Source organism: Panthera pardus, unplaced genomic scaffold, assembly GCF_024362965.1.
Source record: "Panthera pardus isolate Hobbes unplaced genomic scaffold, ASM2436296v1 HiC_scaffold_6, whole genome shotgun sequence".
In the NCBI taxonomy this organism is placed as follows: Eukaryota; Metazoa; Chordata; class Mammalia; order Carnivora; family Felidae; genus Panthera; species Panthera pardus.
In genome coordinates this window covers 49,368,839-49,391,941 of record NW_026526991.1, presented here as the reverse complement: position 1 = coordinate 49,391,941, position 23,103 = coordinate 49,368,839, and the positions used below count along the sequence as shown (strand labels likewise).

At 37.3% G+C, this 23,103-nt stretch overlaps 1 protein-coding gene and 1 long non-coding RNA gene across 3 annotated transcripts in view; one reads left to right on the top strand and one right to left on the bottom strand.

Annotated features, from left to right (window-relative positions):
- Positions 1-12,984, top strand: part of CAND1 (cullin associated and neddylation dissociated 1) — a 42,535-nt gene extending 29,551 nt beyond the window's left edge. For both annotated transcript variants that reach the window (XM_019455033.2, XM_019455034.2), the window contains 8 exons: positions 818-1,110; positions 2,877-3,018; positions 3,352-4,845; positions 5,560-5,655; positions 8,318-8,487; positions 8,568-8,732; positions 10,353-10,460; positions 11,428-12,984. In XM_019455033.2, coding sequence (XP_019310578.1) covers positions 818-1,110; positions 2,877-3,018; positions 3,352-4,845; positions 5,560-5,655; positions 8,318-8,487; positions 8,568-8,732; positions 10,353-10,460; positions 11,428-11,652 — 2,693 coding nt within the window. In that variant the 3' untranslated portion in view covers positions 11,653-12,984. The remainder of the gene's footprint in view (positions 1-817; positions 1,111-2,876; positions 3,019-3,351; positions 4,846-5,559; positions 5,656-8,317; positions 8,488-8,567; positions 8,733-10,352; positions 10,461-11,427) is intronic.
- The window catches only part of LOC109270465 (uncharacterized), a 137,598-nt gene that overhangs the window by 25,579 nt on the left and 88,916 nt on the right, over positions 1-23,103 (bottom strand). Inside the window, exon 5 of the long non-coding RNA XR_002081541.2 lies at positions 8,157-8,205. This is a non-coding gene — a long non-coding RNA (uncharacterized LOC109270465). The remainder of the gene's footprint in view (positions 1-8,156; positions 8,206-23,103) is intronic.

Sequence of the window (23,103 nt, the reverse complement as noted above, 5' to 3'; positions counted from 1 at the left end):
TGATTCAGTCTGATAGTGTTGGAAGGAAATAATTTTCAGAGATTTTGTATGTAATGAAGCATACATAAGTGAGGTGGAGTTGATAATGCTTATACTTGGAATGCTTATTGTTTTAAGGCTTAACAGGAATTTGGAGAAGATGGTGCTTTGTTGTTAGAAGGATTTTCTTGTAATTGAGGAAGTATTGTGTTTTTAAACTGTCACGAGAATACGTTGAAAGGTTGGAAATACACATATTTTTTCCTAAGAGCCCATCATTAAATGTAATGAAAACCCTTGTAATCCCAAAGAAAGCTGATGTCAGTCAGGATTCTTTTTCTCCCCAGAAAATTAGTCTACAGCATGTCCTAGGATTGTAACCATGCTTTTTAATATATCATCTATAGTCACAAATCATATTTGCTGGTTTATTTTATTAACGTCTTCTGTGATTGATTGATTGCTTTTCCTATAGAGTCAAGTAAGTAAACATACTGTTTAAAAGGTTGGGATGAGAGATTTATGTTTTACAAGTATTTATTTTGGAAAGAAGTTTCATGTGTTAATAATTTAAAAATGATTTTAAATGATTTAAGCTGCTCATTACCCATAATAAGTGAGAAGATGATTAACGAGTTAAAAACAATTACGATTATTTTCTTTAGAGGTTAATTTATATGTAACTTGGTATAATTTCTATCTGTTTAAGTACTTGCACTTTTAACACTTGCTGTACTTAAGTGAAAAGTTTTAAAACTGTCTTAGTTTGAATATCGATTCACTTTCTGTATTCAATGATAAACTTTTCTTACCTGTTAACATTAAAACTTCTCTCTAGGGAGTGACGACGAATACAGCGATGATGACGACATGAGCTGGAAAGTGAGACGTGCGGCTGCTAAGTGCTTGGATGCTGTAGTTAGCACAAGGCATGAAATGCTTCCAGAATTCTACAAGACTGTCTCTCCTGCACTGATATCGAGATTTAAAGAGCGTGAAGAGAATGTAAAGGCAGACGTTTTTCATGCATACCTTTCTCTTTTGAAGCAAACTCGTCCTGTACAAAGTTGGCTGTGTGACCCTGATGCTATGGAGCAGGGAGAAACACCTCTGACAATGCTTCAGAGTCAGGTCAGTTTAAAATTATGATTGAGGGGCGCCTGGGTGGCTCAATCGGTTAAGCAGCCGACTTCGGCTCAGGTCATGATCTCGTGGTCCGTGAGTTTGAGCCCCGCGTCAGGCTCTGTGCTGACAGCTCAGAGCCTGGAGCCTGTTTCGGATTCTGTGTCTCCCTCTCTCTGACCCTCCCCCGTTCATCCTCTGTCTCTCTCTGTCTCAAAAATAAATAAACGTTAAAAAAAAAAAAATTAAAAAAATAAATAAAAGTACGATTGAAAGTCATGTTCATAAATATGATCTTGTAAAATTGGGTTTTTATATGGAAATGTGAGTCTCAGGACATCTTCAGCGAAGCAGAGTTCTGGGATATACTTCTATAGGAGTTTATGTATACTCATTCATGCTATGTCACTTATAGTTTATTCTGATGGAGGTATTCTTGATTTATTAGATAAGCAATATTAAAATAATTTTAAGATTCAGTAAAATTATCTCTGATGTTAACAGAGGAATCTTAGGAGTGAAGCAAAGTATGAACACAAGTAGTGTGACTCCACAGCTCTAATTTAGCTGCATGATCCTGGACAAGGTAGTTATTTTTTTAAACCTCACTTTTCTCACGCGTAGTAATGGTTTACTTAGAATTGTCTACCCAGGGAAGTAAGAGATGAGATGATCTATGTAAACATTTAGTGTAGTGCCTAGTATATAGTAAGTATACTTACGGATTTTTATTACTAAGAGCTGGCATTGATATTTTTCACTTTAGGACATCTCTAAGATTCTAAAGATCAGAGCTAGATAGCTCCTATTGAATGTTTGGTGCACGCTAGGCATTTTCCTATCTTGTATTTAATCCCTACAGCAGCCCAATGGTGTACACATTGGTGCATTTTTATAAATTACAAAACAGATGTTGAGAGGGACTGAACAACGAAACTATGGGAGATGTACATACCGTATGTCTCTTGCTTCAAGTAGTACAAATTAACAGAAAATTCCTGGTGAACTTAAAGGTGAACATTGAAGAATGCACTGTAGAAGGAAACGAGATAAAGTGTATGGAGGACACAAGCCATTAAATAAATGTATAGAAGTCAGGTAAAATCATGGGACATTCTGATGGTTTGACAAATCAGGTTGTTGTCTTTTGTCTCTAGCCCTCAGGTCACTCTTCAACATGGTATGTGTCTGTATGTATCCTCCCACCCAAATACCCTATGTATGTTTTACCAGCTAACAAAACGTTAGAAAGTTTAGAAGCAGATGTCTTTGAATCATAAACTTGCTGCATGTAGCTATATTTTGAAGTGAGGTCTTATTTCATTGTGAGAGCAAACTAAAAGCAAAAATAAAGACCTGTTTAATGGTTTATTTTCCATAATTTGTCCCTTTTCGTTTAATGCGTATCTGTGCTATTTTTGTTCAAAAAGCCATTTATAAATTATGTTGCTAAAATTTTGGTTGAAAATTTACTATTTGGTTAGATTTCTACTTAGTCTTATGTATTTCAGAATCAAAAATTAATTAAGGAAGACTTGTTGCTCTGTTAGAGAGCTAATGCTAGCTTTTCTCTGTTATCAGTATAAAGCAAATACAGTTCAAAGAAAACAAATGTAGTGGGTACAACAAAAGCTGCATCAGACAATCTTGTTAGTAGATAGCGGAATTAGGAATTTGACAAAAAAAGATAAACTGTTCATTCTCCCCGTCCCCTATAATTTGTGGTAAGTGTACTGAGGAAATACCAATAGCTAATGAGTGTGTGATAATTCCAGGTTCCCAACATTGTTAAAGCTCTGCACAAACAGATGAAAGAAAAAAGTGTCAAGACCCGGCAGTGTTGTTTTAACATGTTAACCGAACTGGTAAATGTACTACCTGGAGCCCTAACGCAACACATTCCTGTACTTGTACCAGGTATGAAAGATAAATCACTTTGGGGACTTATCCCAGACTATTATTAAGTCTTCGATAAGCTTAAATCGTTGTTTGCTTCAAAAGCGTAATTTGTGACAACTTAATTTGCACGTACAACTATCTTGAACTCAAGTTAGAAACTTTCAAGTACAGAGTTTAAAACCTTACTCTAACTTTCTGGGCTGTCCTATTTATTGTAGATTGTGGAGTCTCTACTACTTTAGAGATAGTATGACGAAGTGGAAACTTGAGTAATATTTTAGGGATTAGGTTTTAATTTTTTTCTTTCATGAAACTAAGAATTATTGGACTTTTTTTTTGTTGGCTTTTTAGGAATCATTTTCTCACTGAATGATAAATCAAGTTCATCAAATTTGAAGATTGATGCTCTGTCGTGTCTGTATGTAATCCTCTGTAACCACTCTCCTCAAGTCTTCCATCCTCACGTTCAGGCTTTGGTCCCTCCAGTGGTGGCTTGTGTCGGAGACCCATTTTACAAGATTACATCTGAAGCACTTCTTGTTACCCAACAGCTTGTCAAAGTAATTCGTCCTTTAGATCAGCCTTCCTCGTTTGATGCAACTCCTTATATCAAAGATCTATTTACCTGCACCATTAAGAGGTTAAAAGCAGCCGACATTGATCAGGAAGTCAAGGAAAGGGCTATTTCTTGTATGGGGCAAATTATTTGCAACCTTGGAGACAATTTGGGTTCTGATTTGCCTAATACGCTTCAGATTTTCTTGGAGAGACTAAAGAATGAAATTACCCGGTTAACCACAGTGAAGGCGTTGACACTGATTGCTGGGTCGCCTTTGAAGATAGATTTGAGGCCTGTCCTGGGAGAAGGGGTTCCTATCCTTGCTTCATTTCTCAGGAAAAACCAGAGAGCTTTGAAACTGGGTACCCTTTCTGCTCTAGATATTCTAATTAAAAACTATAGTGACAGCTTGACAGCTGCCATGATAGATGCAGTTCTAGATGAGCTCCCACCTCTTATCAGCGAAAGTGATATGCATGTTTCACAGATGGCTATCAGTTTTCTTACCACACTGGCGAAAGTGTATCCCTCCTCCCTTTCAAAAATAAGTGGATCCATTCTCAATGAACTTATTGGACTTGTGAGATCACCTTTATTGCAGGGGGGAGCTCTTAGCGCCATGCTAGACTTTTTCCAAGCTCTGGTTGTCACTGGAACAAATAATCTAGGCTACATGGATTTGTTGCGCATGCTGACTGGTCCAGTTTATTCTCAGAGCACAGCTCTTACTCACAAGCAGTCTTACTATTCTATCGCCAAATGTGTAGCTGCCCTTACTCGAGCATGCCCTAAAGAAGGACCAGCCGTAGTAGGTCAATTTATTCAAGATGTTAAGAACTCAAGGTCTACAGATTCCATTCGTCTCTTAGCTCTGCTTTCTCTTGGAGAAGTTGGGCATCATATTGACTTAAGTGGGCAGCTGGAACTAAAATCTGTAATATTAGAAGCCTTTTCATCTCCTAGTGAAGAAGTTAAATCAGCAGCCTCCTATGCACTAGGCAGCATTAGCGTGGGCAACCTTCCTGAGTATCTGCCATTTGTCTTACAAGAAATAACCAGTCAACCCAAAAGGCAGTATCTTCTGCTTCATTCCTTGAAGGAAATTATTAGCTCTGCATCAGTGGTGGGCCTTAAACCATATGTTGAAAATATCTGGGCCTTATTGCTAAAGCACTGTGAGTGTGCAGAAGAAGGAACCAGAAATGTTGTTGCTGAATGTCTAGGGAAACTCACTCTAATTGATCCAGAAACTCTCCTTCCACGGCTTAAGGGGTATTTGATATCAGGTGGGTACCTAGATTTTCTTACTTAAAATTTTATTAGCAGTTGGTAACCTTGAAAGATGCCTAATGCAGAAGCTAAAACAATCTTGTGTTATATGTAGAACCTGTTGCCATATTCAAGTGACATTTTGTTGTTTAAAAAGATAGAATAATAAGATAACGGTTACATGAATCTGTTCTAATTTCCAGGTTCATTATATTTCAGTGCTACTTTTTAATCTTAAAATTGTGGAAAAGACAGATGTTTGTTGAATTAATGTCTCCTAAGGAGCTTGGTACTACTAATTATAATACTAAAATTAATGAATTTAGTTCAAAGGAAAGAACCTAGGAGAGTTTTGTTTTCAGATTACCAGTGTCAACTCCTTTCGACCAAATAGGGGATAATAATAGCCATTGCTTTTTTTAGAAACTGCTTTTTTAAGAAATTGTGGGTTTAAACACTTCCCTTTTGTGAGGGCTTAGATCCCCCACTGCTGTTCTTCCAGCCCTTCTCCTTCCCAGAAGACATTATTTCTTTTGAAACCTAATGGGATTATAGTTTACGAGTAAAACTTTGCTTCCCTGAGAACAGTAAGTGTCACCCCTCTGGACCAAAGAGAATTTTAAGGAATTGAAGACACTGGTGTTAGTTGAAAGTGGTTTGAAAATGATACAGATGCCCGTGGATTTTAGTGAATTTACATACCAGTAGACTTAAAATTTATTTTTAATTAGGCTCATCGTATGCCCGAAGCTCTGTGGTTACAGCTGTGAAGTTTACTATTTCTGATCATCCGCAACCTATTGATCCATTGTTAAAGAACTGCATAGGTAAGTGGAAACAAAGATGAACATACTGATTAATAATTTCAGTAGCCAAAAATATTACCAAGGAACTAAAATGCTTTTAAGGGTCTGGTAATTATTTCATTAAAAAGATAATTGATAATGTGTGATTATCTATCATCCCTCAGTTTGCAGTTGTTACCAGATAATTTTGCAAATCACTGAAATTGGTAAATAACACTAGGATGTCCTTCAGAGTCAACTACATATTTGGTTCTTGCTTTATCTGTGGGAGCCCCAGTTTTCTGTTATTACTTGTAAACCCTCCAGCTCCTAGGGAGATCTGTGAAGACTTCATATGTAAGGTGAAAACAGTGGAAGAATAAAAAACTGAGTCGGGTAGAACTAAGATAGCCAAGAAAGACTAGGGCTGTCTCTTTTTCTGTGACGTCAAGAATTAGCTTCTAGGATTATTAGTAATGATTTTATAATTTCTTGTGTTGATTTCATCATCAATTTTCTTAGAGTTGGTAAAACTAAAAACCTTTAGAGTTTAGTTTGGTGTTTTCTTGGAAACAGAGCAATGACAATAACAGCAGAGAGAATAGAGGGATATGGCAAAGAAGCTTTGTAGTTTCGTGCCATTGTGCAGTAGGCCAACAAAGGGAAAAAACACAATTTAAAAGAATTACAGTGGATTACCTGGTGATCAAAAAGAAGGAAATCTTGTCATTTGTAACAACATGGATGGAACTAGAATGTATTACGCTAAGAGATAGAGCAAGATGAATATCATGATTTCACTCATGTGGAATTTAAGAAAACGAACATAGGGAAGGGAAGGAAAAATAAGGTTAAAACAGGGAGGCAAATCATAAGAGATTCTTAAATACAGAGAACAAACTGAGGGTTGCTGGAGGGGTACTGGGTGGGGAGATAGGCTGAGTGATGGGCATGATGGAGGGCACTTGTTGGGATGAGCATTGGGTGTTATATGTAAGTGATGAATCACTAAATTCTACTCCTGAAACCATGATTACACTACATGTTAACTAACTTGGATTAAATAAAAATGAAAATGGATTTTCAGTTAAGAAATGGATTACCAGTTAATAAGAGGGATGCAGGGATAAATGGATGCTATCGCTGGGACCTAGAAATAATTTAGAGAAGGTCTGTATTGGAAGATTCTTGCCTTTGTTCTCCTCACCTGTTTTTTGCTTTGATATATTTGTTGACATTTTTTGTGTTGTACAAGATAGGACAAAGAATCCTGTGCCGCATCTCTATGTCTAGAGACATATTTCCAAGTTGACAAGTCAACTATTGTGTATCGTTTGTGTAGTTATTTGAGCAGATGATTGTCATTCTCTTTGAATTATGATCTAGTTTAGTATTATTTGTGACTAATATGAACATCAGAACCACCTAGGAAGCTTTTTAGAAATTATAATTTTTAAACTGAAGATTTGGGGATCTTTGATCCTAGTCCATGTCATCATTTGTCCATAATAATAGCAATATTTTAGATGCTTTTCTGAAAGCAGATAATTAGAATAAAGTATTATTCTCATTTACTGTCTTAGTAATTCTAAGCAAAGAGAGGGATGAGGAGATTTAGTCTGGTGTATTTGAATTCTTTTTGAATCCAAGGTATCTCCTGAACTTTTTTGTAATCAGAAGTTTCCTGGGGGGTCAGCCTTGAGTTTGCCCCCCAGTGTATGGTGTCTGAAGTATTACTTCCTTTCCATTTTTTCAAATTGCTGTTGTGATACAGTCAAGTGTTGGCACTGCTCTTTTTCCCCATGTATTCCAAAAGATTGCTGATTGTAGGGTTGAGACTACATAATGAAGATTGGTAGCTCCATAAGAATACCAGGTATGTCCCAGACTATTCAACAGTGTACATGCAGCTTATTCTACTCATGTAGTCTTAAAAGGTTTGGAATTCTCATTTTATAAGCTGAGAAACTGAGGCTCTTGCCTAACGTACCTTGCCAAAAGTCATAAAATTGGCAAATGAAGTGGTTTGGATCCTCCTCTGTGTGACTCCAAACATCTTTGCACTATAATTTCTTCCCCACGTTTGCAGTTTCTACTTTTTGTTCTGTGTTGAGTTTCAGGTTCCTCCTTCTGTATTCTTAACCTCTTACCAATTCATACATTCGGCATTAAAGATAGAAATAAAAGTATTTTGAAGGCGCATGTCTCCTTATCATCCGATAAATTGTGTACTTGTTAATAGTGTTCAGTTTATCAAGCAGTGGATCTGTCTCAGGCTAATTATTTTATTTGAACTCAGTTTTTTCTATTTTTGTTGCTTTTAGTGAAAATACTAATTTTGAACTCTTGAGTGCACCATTAGCAATATTTTTATAGCTGCTGGTTCCGTCACTTCTCTGTGCAACCTACCTTTTTTTTAAATTAAGTATCTGTAAACGTAATTGAAGAACTTTTGGGACTCACTCATTCCATACCCTCTGCATTATATAATGGTGCTAAGAATCGGTTATCATGTCTGAATGTGAGTGGGTTTAATTGATTACCTGTTGCCAAAAGAAGTTCTGTATTCCACTTATCATGTCCTTCTGTCACCTGCATGGAAGAAATAATATCAACATAAACTTAGCCATTTAGAAGAAACATATAATGTATATTGTATTTTAACCCTACCATGACTATATGATGTTTCTCTTAAAATTTTCAGGTGATTTCCTAAAAACATTGGAAGACCCAGATTTGAATGTAAGAAGAGTAGCCTTGGTCACATTCAATTCAGCAGCACATAATAAACCGTCATTAATAAGGGATCTTCTAGATACTGTTCTGCCACATCTTTATAATGAAACAAAAGTTAGAAAGGAGCTTATAAGAGAGGTAAGTTAGTTACATTACTGTTTATCTAAGCTTGTCCTTTACTTTTAAGTATATCCACACCTTCTTTTTTGTTTCAACAGGTAGAAATGGGTCCATTTAAGCATACAGTTGATGATGGACTGGATATTAGAAAGGCAGCTTTTGAGTGTATGTACACACTTTTAGACAGTTGTCTTGATAGACTAGATATCTTTGAATTTCTAAATCATGTTGAAGATGGTTTGAAGGACCATTATGATATTAAGGTAAGATATTTGTGCCTGTTTATAAATTGCTTTAGAGGAAGACTTTGCTATAGTGACTTTCACCCTTGCAATTTACTCTTGTGTATTAAGAAAAATTGATTTGCTTGTCATGATTTAATAAGTGTACTATAAACTAGAATATGCAAAAGTAATAGTAATACAGTGTAACATTACAGGGAAAATCCAGAAACCTCATTGGAGGAGGAAGTCAAGTCTAAGTTATGGATGGAAAATTCTCAAATTCTGTATGCCAGCTTGCTTTAATGCATAGACCAGAGATCTTTCCATTACTTAAAAGAAGAGTCCAGGCAGGTTTTGGTGTTCAGAGTATAAGGAGTGAAATTACTACTACTACTACTACTACTACTACTACTACTACTATTTTTTTTTTTTTTTGGCCTGTCTTAATATTGGACAGTAATCTTCTCAAGGGAGGTTTTTTTTTTTTTTCCTTTTTAGTTTTCCATCAGTGTCTTGGCTAATTCTTTTGTCTGTCTTTAGAGCTGTTCTATATGATAACTGTTTTACTTACATGAATGGGGGATTTTTATTTTCCAGTATAATAAGCTTAATATCAAAAATATTGTTAAAGGATAATACAGAAGGACTGTTTCCACATATACATGGCAATCTGTAGAAATTAGAGAGAAATACCCTTCAAAGTTTTAGAGTAGGAACTTTGCATAGCTGCTCTTTGTTTTATTTGCTTATGTCCATTTTAAATATGAACTATAAAAGGGTGATTTAAAAAACGTTCATTGTCTCTTCTTCAGGCCCTTTAGTCAAGCAGGGCAAAAGTGGTAGTTGAAAAGTAATTCAGCCATACTATCAGAATTCCAACTTGTTTCCTATGTGGTAGTAACCTGACCCTCCCAAATTCAATGAAGAGAACCCCAAAAGAAGTAATAGGATCCTCCTGTTTTATTCTGTAGTTTATAGTGTAAGAGAAAAAAAAGATTATGAGTTACTGGGCTTTATATGGATAACATAAGGATAATATAATAGAATATATATATTATTCTATACATATAATCCATATATTATATATAATCTATATATTATATATATAATCTATATATAAGGATAATATAAGGATAATATAATATATGGATAATATATGGATAATATAAGACTGAATAACCAGTCTTTTTGATTTTTTTTAGGAATATCTGCTAAGACAGTGGAAACTTATTACAGAGCTTTTCTCCTAGTTATTTTCTTGTTCAATGGTTTCCATTCTGTTACACACAAGGCTTTTTAACAAATACTGTATCTGTGACTCTATCCTGACAGGTTAAGTAAAAATCTCTGGGAAAGGGGTTGAGGAATTGGCAGATTTCTAAAGCTTTCCAGCGCTAATGTGCAGCCAGGATTGAGAACCACTTTACTAGTTTTGGACTCTAGGACCACATTATAAGGTCGATCTGCCTAATGCTCATAATTAATATTCCTCAGAATAAAGTTTGAAACAAATTTATGTGATTCCAAATGGCAGATTACATTAAAATGAAACTTGATGGTACATGCTATGCATTTCCTCTTAGAAGCTTTGTTAGAATTTGGAATTTTGTCTTTAGAAAATAATGCAAAGTCTAAATTTTTTGTTTTAATTTCTAATAGATGCTCACATTTTTAATGTTGGTGAGACTTTCCACCCTTTGTCCAAGTGCAGTGCTGCAGAGGTTGGACCGACTTGTTGAGCCATTACGTGCCACATGTACAACTAAGGTAATCACTGGTAGACATCACCCTAGGCCAGACTTGGTATATTCAAGAATCCTAGTTGATTCCATACTGTAGTTTTCCAGATTTAACCATGCTAGCACTCTATGTATTAGTTGGCTTTAAAAGTGAATCTTTTAGGGGCTCCTGGGTAGCTTAGTTAAGCATCCGACTTTGGCTCAGGTCATGATCTCGAGGTTGGTGGGTTTGAGCCCCGCGTTGGTCTCTGTGCTAACAGCTCAGAGCCTGGAGCCTACTTCAGATTCTGTGTCTTCCTCTCTCTCTGCCCCTTCCCCACTCACACTCTGTGTTTCTCTCAAAAACAAACATTAAAAAAAAATTTAAAAAGTTAACCTTTTAGATGTGGATGTTTTAGAAAACGTAGCACCATTAAATGCCATTCTTAAAAGCTTTTAACGTTATAGATATGTATCATACATTGAAGTATCAATTCTGAGACCATAAAGGAGGAAATGGTGTATTCCGGTAGAGGAGGTGGTGAGTGGGAGTTCTAGAAAACTTCATATGAGCACGATGACATATAAAATGGACCTTGAAAAGTTAGAATTATTTTTAGATTCAGAGGGAAACGGGACTTTTCATAGAAGAAATACATAGTACATGGCAGTACATGACATGTTTGAAGAAAAATGAGTGAACAGGGTAGCTAGAAGAATAGTTTCTTAGAGGCCAGAGTAGGACTTGCTTAAGCAGGTAAGGCTCTGGGTCCCATTCTGTTTTCAGCCATGAGGGCTCTGAATTTTGTTTTTATAAGGGGGCTTTGTATAAAATGTTCCCTCCAAGGAAGAGAGCTACTGCTCAACAGTTTAAAAATAACTGTGTTTAGGTATAATGTATCTTTTGGACCTATAAGACAGTGGCTTTGCTTTATTTACCAGAAATTTCTACATGCTTAAATTTTGTTCAGGAGCTGTCTTTATAACCTATAATATAAATTTACTCAATGTTACAGGTGAAAGCAAATTCAGTAAAGCAGGAGTTTGAAAAGCAAGATGAACTAAAGCGATCTGCCATGAGAGCAGTAGCAGCATTGCTAACCATTCCAGAAGCAGAGAAGAGTCCACTGATGAGTGAATTCCAGTCACAGATCAGTTCTAACCCTGAGCTGGCGGCCATCTTTGAAAGTATCCAAAAAGATTCATCGTCTACTAACTTGGAATCAATGGACACTAGTTAGATGTTTGTTCAACACGGGGACCATTACTTTGACCATATGATGCACTGAATTGACAGGTTAACCATAAGACATGGAAAGAGAAGTATTTAAGGCTTCAAAATGTTCCATTTTTTTCCCTCTTCTCATGGAGACAGTTTGGCTTTCTTCCATTGTTGTTTTTGTAGCATTTATTTCAGAAACATGTATTTCCACAATCTCCAGAGGTTGTAAAGCCACTAATGTTTTAGTGGTTAGGGCAACATTTAAAAAATGGAAATTAAAATTTAGGATTTATGGAGATAGGGTCCAGTATCTATTTGCCCTGTAATGTTTAGGATTAAAATGTTGAAATTTTGTGACCATGAATTTCTTTCTTTTATAATTTTTCTTTAAAAAAAAATCAAAATTTTACAAGACGAAAACCATGTTTTTCTCGTATAACTTTTTGTTTCAGCAACATAAATCGATTTTTAGCTGGCAGACAAGAATATCTGTGTAAGATTTGTTACGTTTCAGAGGGTTTGGCAGTTTAAAAAAAGATAAGGTATCATTTTTTTTTAAGTATGGGGATTAACAGTATCCCTATTGTGCACACTAATTTTGCATGAGCAAGTTTACAAATATGTATTGTCTGTAAAGCAGCATGTGCAGATTATTCATAATAACAAAAGTTAAAATAGTATTATTGTATTAGTGCAATTTTCAGATATTTATTTTTGCACAGAAAACATATCTGGAGAAAGAGAGAGAGAGGAGTAAATTTTTGAAACTTTGGTTTTCTTAATGCCAGTGTGAATTTGCAGATGTTTTCAGCAAATCAAGTCACAATAACAGTTTGCCACTTTTTCTATTATAAATTTTCTTACACATTTAAAATTTGAATATTTAAGTACTCAGTTTTTCTCAGTTACCCATTTGTGTGCGTGTGTTTCCAACTTAGAACTATTTTTAAAGCCAGATGTTTCTTTCATTCCCTTTGGATCCCTACATTCCTTATTGAAGGATACAAATACTGTGTACGCTTTTGAATTTTATTTTTAGGAAAATTCTGAAGCTGTCACAGGTTTGTTAGCTAATATAGTGTTTTCTTTTAGTTGAGTTAGATTCCCCCCCCTCTTGTAGCGCTAATTCACATATTGTATTTGGTAAGTGTTGACTACTTTTCCTGATTAAGGGGTCTGTGCTGGGGGGAAGCAAAGCTTTGCAGTACCTTATATTGTAGTTAAATTTTTATTTAACATATCCTTCAGTGAGCTCATTTCACACTGTAGCCTCTTCCTTCAAATTTGTGGTGCTCCTGTAACAGTAAGAACTAACTTCTGAAATAAAAGACATCTCCTAATGCTGTGCAAACATAGTTTACATGTATTGAAGGAGGCAGTTGTTAAATCGACCAATTTAAGCAATCAGATATTTGAAAACTGCACCCTTTATTTTTGAAACTGTGAATTAGAAATATTTTTCCTGCTGTATAACTTCCTGCTTTAACATCTGAATATGCAGTGATTTTAATTGATAACATACTGTGGTTATTCGATTAACAGCTTGATTTCAAATGTTCAGATGATAATGCATAAGACATCATTACCAGTAAGGATTTTAGTACATTAATCTAGAACGTTACATGAAGTTGGTGCCATTTCAAAATGTGGCAGGTGATAATCTTCTACCATAATTTGCATAAAACTGTAATAGAAATTTATTTCGAGATGTTAGTATATTATGTACTATGCATTACCGTGGTATAGATGTTGTGGATATATTTAAGTATTTGGTTACATGGTTTCACAATAAATTACAATACTGCAGGCTCTAGGACCATATAGGAGACTGACATGCATATGTTGTGTGACTGTCTTAGTTAATTGTCTAACGTTAAATCCAAATACTTCTCATGTATTGGATTTTTTTTTTTTTAACTTCCAAGATGCATGGTTTTTTTGTCTTGGAAGACGGCTGATTTTTCTAACAGCTGAAATTCTATCTTTTAATACGAAAGTAGATTACACTTTTTTCTAGTAGTAGATCTGGTTTTAGTAGTTTTTAAAATATATATATTCACATATATATATTTACGTACATGACAAAATTAGTTAACAGAGAAGAATACTCCCGATTTTAAATGTTGAGTCATACTGATTAACTTGGTACTTCTAGTGGCGATGTACTAATTCTGGAACGGAGGTTGCGAGGTGTGGGGTCTGGTCGTAGTCTGCCATTCATACTACTTACTGGTCTTTTACCTACTATGGACAACCATTAAGCAAAACCTCCTTAATATGTAGGTTTCTCTGGAGAGCTACAAGTTAATAGAAAACAGCTGTTTGCCGATTTTCTTGAGGACATATAAACTGTTTAGATCTGACTTTAAAAAAAAGTTCAATACAGGGTTGCATTTTGAGGCTATTTTATGAAACCAAGGCAGAAAGGAAATTTGGTATGGCAAGGCCTAACCTAAAAATTTTTATATAAAATCAATAGCACTGAATGATAATTTTTAATTTTGGAGAGTGTAAGCAGGGGAGAGGAGATGAGAGAGAATCTTAAGTAGGCTCCATGCTCCACGCAGAACCCGGCATGGGGCTTGATCCCGTGACTCTGGGATCACTACCTGAGCTGAAATCAAGAGTCGGATGCTTAACCAACTGAGCCACCCAGGCACCCCTGAATGATAATTTTTGAAAAGGTAGTCATGTCTTCAGTAGTGATGGCTAAAACTTTCTGACCATTGGGAATTAGAATGCTTAAAAGATTGAATAGTTACAAAAAATTTTATGTAACCATAATTACTCAAATCAGTTTTTTTTTTTTGGTGAAAATAGATACGCTCGTATGTTATTTACCCATTTCTAAGGGATTTTTGTTTATACCTCGTTCAGGCTCGGGGACAACAAACGAATATGATTATACAGTCATGGTTGAAGTTCAAAAGAATGAGATATTTAAAATCCCTAGTCACTGAAACACTTCACTAGTTAATAAGCCGTGAGCTTTATTCAGCCACGTGACAAAGTATATAGCAATACTTCACAATTAAAATGTTGAAGTAACATTTTCTGCCCACATTAAATTTTACCAAAAATTTAAATTGTTAAAGTTAACTGCCATTCTTTACATATATTATGCTTCGTAAATATTTTGATATTAAAGAGCTTAAAAATCTCAGTATGTTTTGGATTCTAGCTCTATCTTAAATTGAATCCTGTTTTTCAAAGCAATGCCACCCCAGATCCATCTTTTTAAAATCTTATTTAATCTGTAGAATGGAAAATGGAGTAACACTTCATATTACTGTTTGGGAAAAGGATATTCTGGTTTTAAATGTGATAAGTTTTCCTTTGATACCTTTGGTTGTAAATATGGAACACTATGGAAGTCTTTGGTGGCGAGCTCCCAAAGGGCTCACCAGAGGAGGCCATTTTCTCAAGCATACACAGTAAAATTACTTCTTTTCCTATTCCTAGAAAAGATGTTGTGAACACCTATGCTACACATTAGGACGAGATCTATCAGCAACACGTTTCTGCTTATAAAGTTCTAATTGAAATTGGGATTTTTCATTGGGCATCATAAAAAAACCAACTTCAATTAAAACTACTAGAGGGGATATTGCAGGTTTTACTTTATTTAGACCCTGTGATGTCAATGTGTGTCAGGTTTCAGAATAGAATAAAATTTTTAGAGGGAATCTTAATACCCTGACCTCCTCCTACCTTTTAATTCTGATCTTAATTATTCTTGATGATTTTGGCAAATTGAATTGTTTCACTTAGGTCTTAGAAAAAGCTTACATTCTATCAACTGAAAATTTTCCAGATTAGGTAGTACTGGAATTAGTGTGTATTTAGCCATTATCAGTAACTAAGGACATTGAGTGATACTGTTCTAGAATGCTCTCTCTCTCACACACACACACACACACACATATAAAGAATTGTACTCCAGAACTGGTTAATGTATGGCATCATAGTAACCTCATGTTTTAATAGCCTGGACTAATAACCCTGTTATTCTGAAAAGCTGTTTTACTTGTTTCACAGACATTTCACTTTTAATAGAAGCCCAACTACTTTCTTAGGTAAGGGCAGCTAAATGTGTGTGATGGTAGCTTACTATAATCCTAGTGTAGTATTTTTAGAAGACACACAAATGTGTGATTCTGTTTGGAATCATTACCATCTATGAACTCCGTTTAGTTAGGCTTTCCTAAAAGGGCTGGAAATAAACTCCTGGCTCTTTATTCTAGATCTAAAATCCGTGCTTTCCTCCAAGGTTTAGATTTCAATGGAGAAAGACCTGTTCTTTTTTAGACCGGGGTTTCTTATCCCTGGCACAATGGACATTCTGGACTAGATAATTCTGTATCATGAGGGCTGCCCTGTGCAGTAAGATATCCCCTTGCCTCTACCCACTTAGATACCAGTAGTACCATCACCAGCCCCAGAACTACCAAAATTGTCCCCAGATATTGCCAAATGTCCCTCCCCCATGTATGCAAAATTGCCCCGATTAAGAAACATTGTTCCAGAGATTTCTTTCTAGCAGCTAAACCCAACCGAGAACTGTACGTGTAGAAGCTTTCAGACCTTGTGTCAGTTCATCTTCCTAAGTACTACTTCAGATGAACCTATTTTCTTCCTAATCGTTAAGTTCAAGTCTCATGATTTAGTGAAAATAGGTTTCTACTCTGTATACTGTTCGCGCCTCTGATTGAAATGGGTGGTCTTAAATCCCTTAACACACACTTTTTCTCTGGCTGTAAAGTGCTTTCTGCACACCTAATAGAAATACGAACATAAAGGGGCTGCTACTATACAGGCGACGTGAAGCAGTTTGAACGCTTTGGGATCAATGCACTGCTGTATACAAAAGTTTAGGAACAGGAGCCATAAGCAACTTGTACGTTTTCCTTAATTCTTACAAAAAGAATAAGATTTGCTCATTTTCTCTTCAAGAGAGTAGTTGATTAATCCACCTTATTGAACTAATGATTTCTTTCCCAGTACAGGTAATTTCCTATTTAGCTAGAATATGTGAAGACCTGCCGAATAGTGCTGTTTTTTGTAAGTCCAAGGCAATATCTATTTGAACTTTGAAAAGCTGACTATAGCAGATTTTTGCTATTTTTCTGGCATTAGTTGATGTTTGGAGACAACAAAATGCTTCCGTATGAATCTTGATACCCACACATGGGATTTTAAAGACAGATGGTGGTAGGCAAGTGGCAGAAAAACGACCTCAAGGTTGCCTATTCTTTGAAACAAGACTGTGTGAGTCATCTTTCAAGTACCACTTGGGAGAATTGGCATAAGCAAAAATAAGAGTTTCTCTCCTTTTACATGATACTGAAATATTAATGAGGTTATTTGTTCACAGCGTAGGTCCAGAATAACCTTGACAGATCAGTCTTCAAAATTGCCATTTAAAAGATTCAGAAATTTGTTTCAGCATCAGTTGTCTTCTAAGATGCAGTCAAGGATTATCAGAGGACCATGTGTTGCTCTCCAGATAAGAGCCCTGACTGATAAGTGTTCTGCAATAGCCCCTACTCACAGAGTTCTACATGTCAAGATTTATATAAAATATACTACCATGCTTCCCTTCCTGTAAATGTATCAGAGGCAAAGCTAATGACCTCCCCTCCCCCACCCACCTTTCCTTGGTACCTCCTACTTTTTAGTACTATGTGCTTGGTAGTGGAGACAGTACCTACAGGGAAAACACACTGCATAATTACTATTAAATAGTTTTGTAATAGAGGAAATACAAGGTTGTGCATGGTTTGTACCACAGTGGTTCCTGGTCTGGGGTTCAGAACAAGCCTAAGCCGAGGAAGCTGTGTACTCCAATGGGAACAGAACTGGCAAAAGTGTAGAGAGACAAGGGGTCATGGCATATTCAGAAGCTGAGTATGGCTGTACTTGGCAATATAATAATGAGAGGCTAAAAAGGGCAGATTATATGGGGGCCTTGTAAACAGTTTGGATTTAATTTCAGGGATGAAGACACACCATAGAAAGACTTACAAACTAGGCAGTCATGTGATCAGATTTTTTTTTTTTTTTAAATTAGCTAGTTTAGAGAATGGGTTAAAAGGAAGGTCAGACATTTGTTGATGAATTAGGACATTGCTGGTATAAACAGGTGAGAAGGAATGTTAACACTGAATGAATAATGAATATAGTTTGGAATGGAAGTCAGGATGTTTGAAATAAAATGGACAGAAGTATATACAATAATACTGCAATATGAACAGTCCCCCAAATAGGGAGTTCAGGACAACCTGTTTATTATTCTACACGTCTACTGTAGGTAGCATGGGGGGTCGCCTTCCCATCTCACTAGGATGCAGTATGACCAGGCTATCTGTCCATTGCTGTGACGGAGGGAAAGTGAATCACATCTGTCTCCTATTGCTTGTGCCCAACCATGACATATCACTTATCACATTTTGATGGGCAAGAAGTCATGGCCATATGTAACAGCTGAACGTTCACTCACAAGGCAATTGTGATAGTAAGCTGAGTTGTGATTTTTGTTTTTTAAGTAGAGGCAAGGGATGTAGAAGAGTTGTCACTTTGCATGCTCCACCACAACTCAAAATTAGATGTTCCTACCTATAACAAGTTCTCTTCAATCAACATGCTGAGTTTCTCTGAAACTACTTCACTCAGTGCCGGTGTCTGACTCCTCTCCATCTTTTCTCTTTATCCTCTATGATTACCCTCACCCTTTCCAGAATAAATTTTACGTTTTCAACACTGGCACCCAGGGCCATGGGAAATGGATCACCTACGTCAAGTCCCCTTCATCCCTCCCCATTTCAAGTGTATTCAAACAAAAGTACCAGCAATGTTGGTTATTTTCTAACATACGTATGTAGATAACCAACCCTATGATCTCTCCTTTTATCAACTTTTCATCTTTACTATTTCAACCAACCATTCTGAGGGATACGGCTTATTTTCATTTAGAGCTATTTGAACTTAACCCCAGATATCCTACTTCAACTACAACTTCCTGTCCATCAAATTCTGTGCTCACTGGCTCTAAACTGATCTTGACCTCATAGAGTCCTGCAGCCTGTATTTCCCACACTTTTGTTCTCAGTCCTTCCTAACCTGTTTTCCACCCAGTATTGATCTCCTGGTTTGATTTTCTAAATGGCTCACTCATAAAATTATTTGCATTTAAGGATGCTCACTCACTCCCTAAATCTTGCTTTAAGTTTTATACTTAGCTTTCTTCTCCATACCTACTGGATTACCATTAGTCTAATTTTATCAGTAAAATTAAGGTCATCCTTCCATCTAAAATTCTCACATCCATTCCCATCTTCACTCATACCCTCATCTCAGAGATTGAGTTGTTACCTATTAGCTCAAGACCAACCATTAGCTCCCAGAGCCCTGCACTCTCCAGCCTTTCCCAGGTTTTGGTTAAGTTGGTTCATTTCTTCCCTTTATTCTCAACACCACTTCCACTGATTCCAGCTGCTGGCCGCAAAAGTACACTGAAGTCTCATCTTAAAAACTTCATTTTGTTTAATTGCATATCCACAAGATAACCTGTTATCTATAGAGAATGAGGTTTGCTTTCCCAATTTTTTTGCCGCCTTTCCACCGAACATAGTCTAATCTGGCTTTCATCCCTTTATTAGTGTCGTCTTAGATGCCAAAAGACGAATGGCCTTTGTTCTTTTGGCCAAAAGATGGACTTCGTTCTTTTTCTTAGTTGAATGTATGGATACTAATACTGTTCATCACTTCCTTCATGAGACTACCTGCTGCCTTGGCTTCTAAGACTCTGCTGTCTCCCGGGGTTTCCTTATGAGGCCCCTGCATCTCAAGATTCCCTCAAATATTGTTCACTAGGGCTTTCGGTCCACATGTCTTATATACACAGGTTTCCCCTGCTACCAAAAGTTGAGCCTTCTATCAAAGCTTTCATAAGACGAAATGGCATAAAGTGAAGATGCAACTATCGTTGACTTACATGGAAACATTTCTGAGTGTTCCCAAAGCCAAAAAATAACCTGCCACCTTTTCTGACACCTTTGAACGCGTCTTTCCAACAGAATGGATGAATGAATGAATGAAAAAATGAATGGAGACAAAGCGCATCTGCCCACAGACAGAGTTCAAAGCTATGGCAGGTTGTTGCTGAGCTGCTGAGTGGTTCCAGGGAAGGAGTTGATGGCGCCACTCTCGGAGCATGCACTGCCTCTATTAACTGCTGCAAAACAACCGCTGAATGCTGTTTTTGCTTTCTTTCATAAAGCAGAAACCCTCTTGGGGTTTCTTTTTGTTAGTGAACACACGTACTCATGTAGGCCTCTCATAAAAGCACAGCGGCGTAACATTAACTTTTGAAAAGTGGGGATACCCGTAACAAATACTTCCTAGGTCACTGCATCCATTCTCATTGTTTACATGTTGGTTTTAAAATCTGTATACTGAGCCCAGTTCATGCCCCTGTATTTCAGACTATTACATCAAACCACTGGCTAGACCCCCTGCCAAGGTATGTGAAACACAGCATATCTAAGGCTGACCTCAGCATCTTCCCCGAGTTTTTCCTGTCTTTACGTCTTTGGGGAAGGCCCTCCGTTTACCCAACCACTCAAAATCTTAGCACAAGTTTGGAGGCAGAATAATGTCAAGCCCAAGGATTCTGCTGCCAAACATTGCCTGGGTTTGAATGTCGGCTGAATATTAGCTGCTCGACTTGGGTAAATTTCTTAGCCTCAGTTTCCTCATTTATAGCATGGGGATAAAAATAGTAGCTACCTCATTGGGTTATCGTGAGGATGAGTAGAAATACTTGTAAAGCCCATAAGACCGCTTGGTACAAAGTAAGTGCTATGTAATTGTTAGCTCTTATTAGCATCCTGCCCATTTCATTTCCTGAACACTTCTCAGGTCCATCCCAACTCCTCTTGGCTCAAGACCTCACTTTCTCCTTAGCTCGATTGGACTACTGCAAATGCCTCTTAATAGGTATTTTTTGTGTTCATGCATTCAGCAAGCTAATTTATTAAGTGGTTTGCTAGGTCCTGCTGGCCTGCAAAGGCGGGTGAGAGACAGTACCTGATACGAAGAAGTGGGCTCATTGCCACGACAGAACAGACCTACAGAAGCACCACAAAATTCTACTATATAAGGAGGGATAGGGGACTGAGAGGATGACAATGGAGAATATGATCCACTCTACCTGGGCGAGGCAGAAAAGGTTCGTAGGAAAGATGAAATGCTTCAAGGTAAGAGGTCTTCCTTAGAAGAGTGGTTTCAAGTGAGTATGCGTCACAATCACCTGGAGGGCTTGTTAAGACAGATCGCTGGGCCCTACCTTCAGAGGTTCAGGTCCAGTAGGCCGGTGTGGGGCCCAATAATTTGCGTTTCTCATAAGTTGCCTGGCCCGGATTCTGCCTCTCCAGACCACACTTTGGGAACTACCGTATTAAAATACCCGGAGAGCATGCATTCCCAACTCCTTTCTCTACACAATTGCCAAAACAGCGGTCTTGACCATTTCATATCCTTGCAGTACATCCCTCAGTGGTTCCCTTCTGCCCATAGGGCAAGTACAATCTCCAGATGTGGTTACTTACTGTTTGTCCCGCTAGCCTTAGCATCTGTCACACCAAGGACTGACCTTTATCCTCTGGCAAGAAAGAACTGTTTTCCTGAGCCACCGCACTGTTCTTTACCTTTGTATCTTTGCTCAAGTTTAAAAGATGCCTTTGACTAGAATATGTTGTTTTCTCTTCCCTTTAATATGACTGGATACTGTCTTGTAGGCTGAGACAAGGAGTCCGGGGAGTTTTCCTTGCTGCTAAGTGACAAAGAGGGCATAATCTAGGGGCCGACTCCCATGTTTGGAGCCTGTCCCATTTCCACACATGTAGTCCAATTTTTTTTTTTTTTAAAGCACCTCTGTTACCGTTGTGCTGACACTGCTATTCCTCATGCCATTGCCTATGATTGCTGAGTAGGGGAGGACAAAGGGAAGAGTTGACTGAATCAACTGTTCGCAGACAGTCCTTTATGTATAACCTAATACTACCAGCAACCCGGGCCTCCTCTGTACCTAACGTCTCAGTTTGGAGTCCTCTCTGGGACTTGGCTGGCCTAAAAGGATTCCTGTTTTGTCTGGTTTGTGACTTCCTTTATTCCATTGCCCACCCTGCTTTCTGTCTTCTAGAAATTTGCCAGAATTGCTGAAATACTTGGACGTTCCCTTTTGCTCTCTATATTGTTTGGATTTATATTTTACAAATGTTTGCTATCATTTCAGTAGAATTTTGAAACTGAATAAATAGTACGTGACATATGTCTGCCATCTTGAAGCTTCTGTTATTTCTTGCTCTTTCTCATGGATTAATGGGAAACCTTATGACATAGTTGGTGAAAGCTCAGGCTGTGATCCTGAGTTCAAATCTGATTCTATCTTAATTGTGGGACTTTGGCCAAATTATTAATGTCCTCAGGTCTGTTTCTTCATCAGTAAAATAGAATCAGGCGTACCAGCCTCAAAAGATTGTTAAGAAGGTTAACACACACATACCCACACCGCAGAGGATGGTACATAATTTAGCACTCAAATATATTTTGAGACATACATTTATTCATACATGAATGACTATGGGAGCTTAATAGTCCACCTACAGATTTTCCTTATATTACTCCCATTGCTGACTAGTTGGATTTTTCCAAATGGGGAGGAAGGGATATACTTTGAGGGGGAACATTTTACACCAAACTTTGAACCTGCTAGTGTGGCTTAACATTTGAAGCCATAAAAACATAAGTCATTATACTAGAAAACCAAAATAATAAAATTATGGAGTAGTTACCAGAAATGATAATAAATAGTATCCTGAATGGTGAAACATTAAAACAATTTGATTTAAAGTAAGGTGCTAGGCCATCAGCATAATATAGCGTTTTCCTGGAGGCTTAAAAAAAATGAAAGAAATTGTAATGAATGTTATTAATTAGAAAAGAGAGGGGCACCTGGGTAGCTCAGTCAGTTAAGAGTATGACTCTCGATTTCGGCTCAGGTTATGATCTCATGGTTGCGAGATGGAGCCCCGCATCAGGCTCTATGTTGGTGGTGCAGAGCAGGCTTGGATTCTCTCCCCTTCTCTCTCTCTGCCCCTCCCCTACTTGTGCTCTCTTGCTCTCTCTCTCTCTCAAAATAAATAACTTCAAAAAGAGAGAGAGCAAGAGAGAGAGAGAGAGAGAGAGAGAAGAGGGTGGTTCCAGATGGCAATGGAGGAAGATCCTAAACCCAACTCCTCCCATAGACACATTGAATCTACAAGTACACGTGGAAAAATTTGCTCTGAAAAAGATCTGAAAGCTAGCTGAGCAGCTCATTCACATTGGCAAACGAGAAAGGGGACCACATCAGGGTGGGTAGAAGAGGCTGAGACATGGTCTCACCATAAAGACCATCCCTGGTGCAGCA